Source organism: Setaria viridis, chromosome 7, assembly GCF_005286985.2.
Source record: "Setaria viridis chromosome 7, Setaria_viridis_v4.0, whole genome shotgun sequence".
NCBI lineage: Eukaryota > Viridiplantae > Streptophyta > Magnoliopsida > Poales > Poaceae > Setaria > Setaria viridis.
In genome coordinates, this window is record NC_048269.2 from 10,188,529 (window position 1) to 10,199,106 (window position 10,578).

At 40.1% G+C, this 10,578-nt stretch overlaps 1 protein-coding gene across 7 annotated transcripts; it reads left to right on the plus strand.

Annotated features, from left to right (window-relative positions):
• The first annotated feature begins 5,619 nt into the window (after positions 1-5,619).
• LOC117864268 (protein FAR1-RELATED SEQUENCE 5) lies at positions 5,620-9,550 on the plus strand. Of its 7 annotated transcripts, none has more exons than XM_034748306.2 (5): positions 5,620-5,803; positions 6,278-6,442; positions 6,553-6,618; positions 7,213-7,299; positions 7,386-9,550. In XM_034748306.2, the coding sequence occupies exons 2-5, from the start codon at positions 6,338-6,340 to the stop codon at positions 9,279-9,281; spliced, it is 2,154 nt and encodes a 717-aa protein (XP_034604197.1). In that variant the 5' UTR covers positions 5,620-5,803; positions 6,278-6,337; the 3' UTR covers positions 9,282-9,550. The 7 variants fall into 7 exon arrangements, with proteins under 7 accessions (XP_034604197.1, XP_034604200.1, XP_034604203.1 ...); XM_034748309.2 differs by having other exon boundaries at positions 7,216-7,299; XM_034748312.2 differs by having other exon boundaries at positions 7,270-7,299.
• Positions 9,551-10,578: the final 1,028 nt, after the last annotated feature.

Sequence of the window (10,578 nt, forward strand, 5' to 3'; positions counted from 1 at the left end):
ATAAGGGAAATGTTAAATACCTAAGCCAATAGGTGGCTAAGCCTTCGAGCTCATAAACAGGTGTTACTTTGAATAAACACCATAGGAGTTAAATTTTCAATGTAATCATATGATGTAAATAGATAGCAGCATTAAGAGCATGTGCCATCAGCTATATGAGATGACGGGCTAAGATAGATACAAAATAAAACAAAAGCCATTAAAAGGAGTCTTACCAAAGCATGTCAGATAAACTAACAGATCTAGTTAATGTCATGAGATGTAGATTGGATAACCAAGGCAATAGGAGTGAGAGGACAGTAATAGCAATCATTAATCTAAAAGCCTAAAGCATAGTAGTAAAGATCTCTTGCCTACCACTTACGAGCCGATTAAGCTAACGGATCTTATTAATGTCATGAAACGTAGACCGAACTTAACCAAGATAGTACATCTAAGAGGGCATTAACTTTGACCCACTAACTTATCAGACTAGTATGTGGTAGCAAGGCCTCGCGCGCACAAACCATCAGCTTGATAGCTCTCATTGGTAGCGTTCTGACGTTAAGATTCCGACAGCTAGCAATACGAGGGGTAAGGGTAAAGATCTATCGGACCTAGCATATATAAAGCAAGTAAAGCATGCAAGATCTAACCAGCCGATACGATTAGATAACCGGTGAACGCTTAAATAAGATCAAGGAGCCGATGTACACAACCTAATCAGATCTAAGCCGTTCGATAACTGTGAGCGCTTGAGTGCTTGATAAAACTAAGAGATCGATACGATACAACTTAATCAAACCAAATAACTCGATAACTGTGAACAACGTCAAAGACAAATAGAATATTGGACAAATCCTAGAAAGTTCTACTTGCAATCTAAGAAACTCGATAACTAGACTTACGCTAAGAAATCCGAATATTGGATAATGCCTAGAAAGTTCTGATATAGATAACGTAACGATCAGGTGACGGTACTTACAAGCTCGCCTGAGATCGAAACCGATGCAGTCATGCGTGCAAGAAGAAACTCGCCGGTTTCTACCCTACTCCTACTTCTAGGGTTTGATGGCGTGGCGCCGAAAGGTTATATATTTATTGATCGATGATAATTATTCATTACAGAGCTTATGGGTTTATATTTATACCCTGGAGCAAGCTAAAATCCTAGTCGATTATGACATGAACTATTACGATAAATTCACGCTTTACTTATTTGATGAAGTCGATTTCTTTTCGAATCGAATCCCTCCCGGTCTTCATCGGCTTCTGGAATTCGGTTACCCATGGTTGCCTTTGGTCAACGCAAGGACGTTAACGGTCTTCATCGGCTTCTGGAATCCGGTTACCCAGGGTTGTCTTTGGTCAACGCAAGGACGTCAAAAGACTTTATTTTTTCAAGTTCATATGCTGTCAGACCTTATCCTCATCGGTTAATTCAGGTCAAAAACCGGTGTTAACAGATTATTTCATTTTTTTTAAAGATATTGCTTCAGTTCTGAGTTACCGTAATGAAACCGGATTCAGTGATCAATAAAATTCCGTTTTCATTTAAAAGAAACTCAACAGTAACGAAATGAACATATTTCAGTATTTCACACCTGGCCTCCAAGGCCTAAGATGGCCCTCCTCACTTGCCACGTGTTGTCCTCACGTGTTCTCCTAATCTCCTTTGTCTTCATCATTTAAATCCATAGCTCTCAAAAATAGATGCTCCTTAAAACTTTCAACTAGAATCTATTGCACTCTGGACATTCCAAAACAGATTCGAAAACATTTTTGTGTTTTTTTTTATAACTCTATTGTGGTACTTTCACATTTTAACAATGAATTAAATTAACAGCATTAAATTTGCTCACGAAAAAACTTTCAAATTAATTGTAGAAAAAATTTCTATTCCATGGCTTTCAAATAAATATTAGAAACATGGCATTTATAGGGCTTTAAAAGAATGTGATTCAGGCTCTAGAATGCTACCCCTTGTTGTTTTTTCCTATTAGACAGTGTGCATATGCGATCTTTCCTCCAAAGCAAAAAGGTTCTTATCAAACCTACAATAAGACTGGAACAAAAGATAAAATCAAGACAAAATCAAATCCACCGGGCAAAAATCGATGAGTCTACTACTCAAGAGATAAAAAATCTATTCTACTGATAAAATTGTATTCCTTTAGTGTCCTATATTTGAATTTCCTACCCTAGAAAAAGGATTAGGAACCATAGAAGTATAAGAGAGAGGAAATCCAAGAGGTGGGAATATTTTATTCTTTTAATGTCATTTATTTAAACATTCCCAAAGAAAAAAATATCAGGAATTACATAAGAAGAGATGGAAAATCCAAGAGGTGGAACAAACGAGAGCTCCTCCGATATAAGGGATTTGCAACTGGATGCATAAGGATAAGTCATGTTATTCATTTGGTAAGATACGCTATAGTATAAATATAAAAGCTTCAAATAAAATTTTGGCGATTTCTACTGTTATAGAGAAACCGTGCGAAACTGACGCTGCATGTAAAACCAAAGGAAAACTAAGTAAAGCCATTGCTCGTAAAATAGGTTTTCTATAAAGGCCCCTAGACTTTTTATGAATCCATCCATGGTCATCTACTTTATAAAATATTTTGTTAGCCTCTAAAATTTATTTTTTATTTATATTATACCACGTAACCTTTGCAAGTAATCTTTTCACATTTTAGTTACTAGCAGAAATACCCGTGTGTTGCTACGGGTCCTTACTTGTCTCATGTTATTATTCTTGTTTCTAATATGTTGGCTTCGCTTCACAATATATTGGTGCGTTGTCTCTAGTAGTCGTCTCTTTCCAAGTATAGTAGTAGAAGATATTTGTTGGTGATTTGATGCCCATCTGTTTATTATGAGGGACCCACACATGGAAATAAAAAAAATTCACCGCTTAACCTCCACTCTATCCATTCATTCGATTTCCCCCGTACTCATCGTCATCCAGCCAGTAGCTGCCTCTTCGTCCATCGGCACCACCCGCATCTTGCACCATCCTCGTCGTCGCTCAGGCACTGCGCATCTTGCCATCCTCGCCGTCGCCCAGGCAAGCGCTTGTCCTCCCCGTGCCTAGCCTCATTCCCGCTTCGAGAGCTAGGCCATAGCGCCTCTGGCCGCCATGAGCTAGAGTGCATCCTCCTCTTCTTCTCATTTCTATTCACCTCCCTTCTATAATCCACTCCAGATCATTCCAATCAAGTGCTAAATCGAGCCCCCGATTGCTAGATGCCCCCCTTCCCTGGCGCCATGCCCTCAATGGCACATGGCTCTATTTGGTTGACTGCAAGGAGGCACTCGGCACAAACAGAAATAAGAAAACCAGGAGTTATGAAAATATCATAATTAAGTGATAAAAAATAATTGTAAACATGAAATAATAATTGAGCACACCACTTAGCCAATTGCGGCGAGGGGACCGAGGTGAAATCATTCTACTATTTTTTTATGGCATGAAAAAGAGCGTGCTTCAAAATTCTTTTGATCATGTCCTGGAAGCTCACAACTATCAATTATCAAATAAAACTTGAGTGCATCTAGAAAATACATCTAAAATATCAAAACATGAGTAACGTGCATTTGATTTGTAGTCAGTAGTGAGAAAGCATATACCACACATTCTATACAACAAATCCTATCCTCAAGCGTAAAGAATGTGTGGTTTGCAAACATGAGTAACCTGGAATTCCAATATAACGAATCCAATCTACCAATCTTTTTCCTTTTCCCCTATTGTAGGTCACCTAATCAGCTTGCCCTTGTCAGTGATCTCTTCTGGCTCCCTGCCCCCTCCACGATCCCGTCGAAGTGGAGCTAGTATCCCTTCTCTAATTCTTCTCTGGCTCTGGTCCTTTCTCGTCCTTGATCCTTAGAACCTGAAACTGTGAGGACATATACTACTCTGCAGGCTACAGCAATGCTCTGCGCCGTGGAGATAATAATGCAAGGTTGAGGGCCGATGATAATGGGGAGGATCTATTCCCGTGGAGCCGGATAGGATTCCAGGTCGCATTGATCGATTATCTGTTGGGCATATGCTTGGTTCCGACACCACCAACCTCTTATTCCGCAAGCGTGCTCAGTTTCCTCGCCGCATGTTAGCTAGAGCTCACGAATCTAGGGAGGTTCTAATAACTCTGTTCATATGTCTAGGGGGGGGAGGGCATTATTGGGTGAGCGTTGGTCGCTACCTACTAGCAGTGACTGAAGCAGCAGCCGTAGCGTCTTCTTCCTCCTGTATGGCCGTATCTCCTCTTTCTTCTTCCTCCTGAGCAGAGCACCGGCTGCAGCATCACCGGCTGTAGCAGCACAATAGGGTCAAGCCATGCGCCCGTGCCTAGCCACCCTGCTGCCACTGGCCTCGACCGCCGCCCGCGGCCAGCGGAGAACTCGTTGTCATGCTGGCAGTGGTGCGTGGTGAGCGCGGGGAGGGTTGGCCATGTGAGCGACGGAGCGGTGGCGCGCATCCCGCGCTGCCGTCGGCGAGTGCGCTGTGTGGGTGGGACAAAAGAACAGAAGCAAAGGCTGGATCTCGAGTCAATTGCTGTAAAGCTTGGGGACCTTTTTGCAAAATCATCCAGAACTATTCTAAGGAAGGGGTTGATTACGAAAAAGTTGAGGAACTTTTTTGCAAAACAATCATGACGGTGGGAAGAAACAACCACACTTTGTATATTAGGTAGAGATTTGTATGCACGCCAATGGTAGGGACAGGACCACAATTATATTATTCTTCTAATTGCTCAAAACTAGCATAAAAAGATACCAATATATGCACTTTTTATGGAATCATGATGTGTGACTATTTTCACCCATAGTAAGTAATAAAAGAAAGTACCTAGTAGACCCATATGCTTCCCATCCCTCTTCCGAAAGATATATAGCTAAGCATTGTATCTTTAAAGCTCGATAAACCCTTCGGTTTACTATTGCAGCCCACCCCTATTTCGACATTTTATTACTATTTTAACAATGTGCATATCTTCTGTCAACATTTTAGATAGGCTAATTTAACATTTAGAAATCATATACCTATACATGGTTGACTTACTCCACTATTGGTCCATCTAACGGTATGAATCTCAAACATTAGAAGGCGCATAAGCTATGAATTTGCTAAAGATGAATTGAAAATCCGATTGACGTGACAAAAGTAAGCCCTGCCTAAGCCAACGGGCCCAAGCCGAGTTTGTGCCGGGACTGACAACCATGGTTAGTTTTGGACCCAAAATTTGTGCCTTGGATCATGCGTGGGTGTTCGTCGGGTATGATTTTGGACTGAACCCAGTCAAGCTAGAGGTTTTTGTTCTTTCTTAGTTAAAAAATAATTAAAATATTTTTTTTTGGGCCAGACTGAATATTTACACTCGCGTGCTCCTGTTCAAGCCCGATCCTATAATGGGCCAAAATTGCTCGTTTGTATATAGTTCTGATAAAAAAAGACCCAAGTCAAAACATTAAAATCAGTTATTTTCATATTTAAAAAAAGTAGGCGAAATCCGAGAAAGTTTCTTTTTTTTAAGTAATTGGATGGACTTGGTCCGAGCACTGATGATTTTAGGCAAAAGTAAAAACGTTTTATCCAAACCCGACCAGCAAAATGATTACTCCGGTCCAACGCCTAGCAAGATGATGAGCAGGACCAGCCGTCCAGCCCATCCCTGCACGGCTCCTCACGGACGAGCGCGGTGCAGCAACCTAGCGCGCGGGCGGCGCCCGAGCGCGGGTCGGGAGCGTCTGCTCGGTGCTCAGGCAGTCAGGCGTCTTCGCGGGCGCGACCCTTATCTCGCAGCCGGCCCAGGTGAGTGAATTCCTTATCCCCAAGTACCCAGATCCGCTGTCGCCATTGCTACTTAGTTCCGATCAGTAAAGTCGATTTCATATACCCATGGAATTCCAAACCACATACCTTGCCATGTGGCTTTCTTCAGTTGTCCAGCACTAGATCAACCCCAACTCTTTCAATATTTGACGAAATATGCCGAACTCAATTTATCGCCCTGCATTCAATCTTGTTACTGCTCAGGACGAAAATGTCAGTATTACCAATCAAACCTTTGATATGGGATTCAGCGATTCCTTTTTTACTGCAATTCTATTTTCGTCTGCATCACCAATTTCCATTCAGTAGTAGTTCAGTAAACAAACCGTGCTAGTGTGCTACCCATTTACCCAAGGGCCAATTGCCCATGTCTCTACTCAAACTCTGTGCCCTGCCCTTACTCTGAAGGGCCAATATTTTTTCTTGCTTGACATCATATAAAATCACAAGCAGGCCTGAAAGTTTAAAACAATTGCCCGTACCTTGGTTGAGACTTGAGAGAAGGATAAAGAGATGGATGTGCGTGTGATTGAGATAAATAAGAAAAGAGCGATGGAGGGAATGTGTGCACGCTCAGTGCTTGTGCTGCCAATTCCAGACCAAGCTATGACTGACCAGGTAAGTAAGCCAAATTCAAATTGCAAATGAAGAAATTTCCATAAGCAACTTAAATTTTTGTTTGTCCTTGTAAAATCGATCCTGCAACTATCTTATTATTCAGCTTAAAGGTGCAGGTCCGTGAAGCACAAAGGACAGCAGAAAAGGAATCAGATGTGGCAATGGTAGCAGAGGAGGTAAGTTAAAGGCATGGGTTTATCATCATAAGCAGCAAAAACTTAAGTTGTAACAGAAACTAACCTGTAATCAAGTGCTCCAGAAGCATTTATGCATTATTCCAGATAATGCATTAAGTAGTTAGAATTGTTTTATTGAAATGTTACTAAAAAATATGAAGAAAATACTGGAAAGTTAAATAGGAATTTTTTTTTTCAATTCACAAAAGATGACATCTGCAGAACACAAGTAGAGAGGTGATGAATTTGGTAAAAGATATGAATCATGGTCGCTGCTGAACATGAGGCTGGAGAATTGGAAAAGCCAGGGCTTGTTTGTTTTAGCTTTAGAATTGTGGATGCTGGTTCCAAAAGGCAAACCTCATACAAAGGGGTTGTTACCTTGTAAAAGTGATTCTTAGAACCTAACTCCTCTCTAGAGCACAGTCCATAATTGTAGCCAGATTTTATGAATCCAAAGCTTAAACAAACATGCCCCATCCAACTGAAGAAAGCTTGCTTGTTTGATACGTAAAAAGTGGCACATAATTTACTACATCAAATAAGCTGTGCAAATAAACAAAGAAGCCTAAACTCCAGTAATGCTTCTTTCAGCAGTTACCTGTTTTCCAGTTGAATTGTACAGAAGGTAATACTCTATCAGAAATACAGGGTCCTGAAGCTGCTGTGACATCTGCTCAGGTGAATGTATGCCGAAATTGTATTACATATTTGAAATTGATGAAGTTTAATTTTCTTTGGAAGTTGTAAATGTTTTGAAATTCCAGGATCCGGAGCAAGATGGCGGGGACCATGTATCAAATGATGAAGAGAATGATGACTTTAAAGGGTGCCAAAAAGATAGAACTGAAGCAGAAGTTGATGGTGATGAAGACTACTTTTTCCCAAGTGTAGAAGATGTTGAAAAGGCTAGGCCCCCAGAGGTCGGCATGGTTTTTCCCACGCTACAAGATGCTCATCGTTTTCTCAATGTGTATGGGCTACTTACTGGATTCGTAGTCAAGAAAGGATGCAATTACAAACACAAGAAGATAACATTTGTGTGCAATAAAAGTAGCAAGATGAAAGTAACTGAAACAGGACAGAAGAAAAGGAGAAGCAATGCTATTGAGAAGACAGGATGCCGCATGAAGGTGCTTGTGAAACTTGTTGAAGGGAGATGGGAGATTAAAACAGTTGTCAATGAACATAACCATCCACTTATGAGCTCGCCTTCACTGTCCACGTTTTTTATTAGCCACAAGTACATGTCCGAGGAAGAGAGAATCTTCTCAAGAATATTGCAAGAAAGCAAAATTAAGCCGTCACAGATAATGGAAATTTTCAAGAAACTAAGGAGCAGATTAAAGCACATACCTGTCAGGAAAATGGATGCCAACAGCTTGAAACAGTCCGACAGTCAGATGGAGATCAGGAATACAGATATAGAGATCACACTGGAACATGTTAGAAGGTTTCAAATGGAACAGCCTGGGTTCTTCTATGCTATAAAGACTGATGATCGCAACACTGTAAGAAGTATATTTTGGACAGATGCACGAGCTAGACTTGATTATGCTTTATATGGAGATTTCATCTCGTTTGATACGAGTTATACCACTAGAGAACACAACATGCTGTTTGCACCATTAATTGGAATTAATGGGCATGGTAAGGCAATCGTTTTCGGTTGGGGTTTGCTTGAAAATGAGATGGCAGATAAGGCAGATACATTTTCTTGGTTACTCAGGACATTCTTGGATGTGATGGATGGCAAGAAACCAACTACAATAATCACAGATCAGGGTTCAGCTATGACAAAATCAATTGCCGAGGTATTCCCTACTGTTTTTCATAGGTTCAGCATGTGGCATGTTATGAGGAAAGCTAGAGAAATATTTGAAGATTTTATGGAAAATGGACCTGTAATGGAAGCTGATCTGACATGTCTGATTGCAAATTGTTTAACTATAGAAGAATTTGAGGATGGTTGGAAAACAATGCTTGAGAAATACGATGCACCACCAAATGAAGACTTAAATCTCATGTATCAGACAAGATTAATGTGGGTGCCTGTTTACTTCAAGCATGCCTTTTGTCCATTTATACGATCCACTGGACGTAGCGAGAGCACAGATACAATCTTCAAGGAGCATGGTCTGCGGAAGGATGCCATAGAAAACTTCTTCTGTCAGTATGACATCTTCCAGAAGAATGTTATTAGCCCTGAAGATGGGTATGGACTTGAGTCTACACAGAAAAAGACAATGTACTGCACAAGGCAGCCAATAGAGAGGCATGCTGCAGAAGTTTACACAATGGGAATGTTCTTGAAATTTCAGAAAGAGCTACTTGATGCATCAGCTTTCAATGTTTTTGAAATAGAAAGCGGCAGAGTTTATGCAGTTAAGAAAACACTGGACTATGAGGAGGCTGAATTTCCCGGAGACTCCTTTTCTGTTGAAGTTGACCTGGGGAACAACATGTTCAATTGCATATGTTCGAAATTCGAGCGAGACGGAATGCTTTGTTGCCATGTTCTGAGGCTACTCACGCAGTTTGGGGTTAACGTGATACCTGAGAACTACATTAGACAAAGATGGACAAAGAAGTTCAGAGAGGAGTTACAAAAGCTTCACGGCACGGAAAAGACAAGGTCAACTGTTTCACAGAATGCCTTGTGATGTGCTCTGCTAATGAACAGGATGGTAGAAATTTGCGCTACTGTAAGAAATGATGAGTAGTTTGTGTTATCAAAATCAGTTTTCGTTAGTTGGGTTGTTTTTGCTGGAAGTCATTAGTTAGTTCAAGTAGTTTGAACTGGATGGTTTCTTTTCTTTTTGTGGATTGAAATATTTGTTTCTGGATCCTTTTCGATCCTCTTGTAACTATGGTGGCATTGCGATCCCTTTGTACTAGGAAAGAAGTATCAATCAGAAAGTTGCATTCTCAATCTGCCTTTTTTTTTTTTTCTGAGAGAGGTCAAGCTCCATTTTGCTGTTGCTGCTGCTGGCAGTTTGGTGAGAGGCTGCTCATAAGAATGCGTGTGGGTTGTGAGAGAACATCCTATAGGATTTGGTGCGTCTTTTTTCTTAGTTTGAGTTTTTTATCCCATTTGAGATATTCATTAGGGGAAGATTCGGAGAAAATAACATAAGAAACGTTTGTAAACTACACTATTGTTACGTGTAAGAGAGAGAGATGATACTGTTCTCTTAATTTATCATCGGTATTGCCGGATTATATAGTCAAATGATTCTGATTAAACAGCTTTACAAAACATAGTATAAAGTAAGGTACAAAATTTTAAATCTCAACTAGTTGGCCTCTCGATTCGTGATAACTATGCTTTCTGTGGATCATGTAGACATGAAGTTGGATCCTGACACCATACCAACATGATGTCGAAATCGAACACTTCATCGGATCTTTGCCATCCTGGACCAAGGAGAACTGATGTGTGATTCATGTTGGTTGATTCATGAGAAGTGAACTTAAATTTGTTTATAGAAATTGTAAGGTAAATTTTCTATAGAGAATCAATCAATTGGAATTTGTTAGGGAGACACCACTCCATTGAGGTTTTATCATGGACATGATTCCTTCGTGGTAATTTGGTGCTAAATACCTCATAAATGTTTCAGCAAAATTTAGTAAAAGACATGGCTTAATACATGCTCCACAACTCCAACGCAATTTTAAGTTTTTAATCCAAACTAGTGGAGATACCCGTGCTACAGGCATGAGTTTAGAAAAAAATAAATTTAATTAGAACCTATTATTATTTATGATTTATGATATCAAATACATGATAAACACATAAAGCTATTATTACTTATATATCAAAGATGTTCCAAAAATATCATTTAAATTGTCAATCACCAGATGGGGGAATTATGATAATAGATGGAGGAAGAGGAACATTAGAATAAAAAAACCCAATCCTATTATTAGTGAAGTGAAAATAGCTAACCTGGAGTC

Bases quoted from the DNA above. Each gene is read 5' to 3' on its own strand.
- LOC117864268 (XM_034748306.2), top strand. From the start codon at position 6,338: ATGGATGTGCGTGTGATTGAGATAAATAAGAAAAGAGCGATGGAGGGA. The intron at 6,443-6,552 runs GTAAGTAAGCCA...TTCAGCTTAAAG, and splicing joins ACCAAGCTATGACTGACCAG to GTGCAGGTCCGTGAAGCACA. The intron at 7,300-7,385 runs GTGAATGTATGC...TTGAAATTCCAG, and splicing joins CTGCTGTGACATCTGCTCAG to GATCCGGAGCAAGATGGCGG.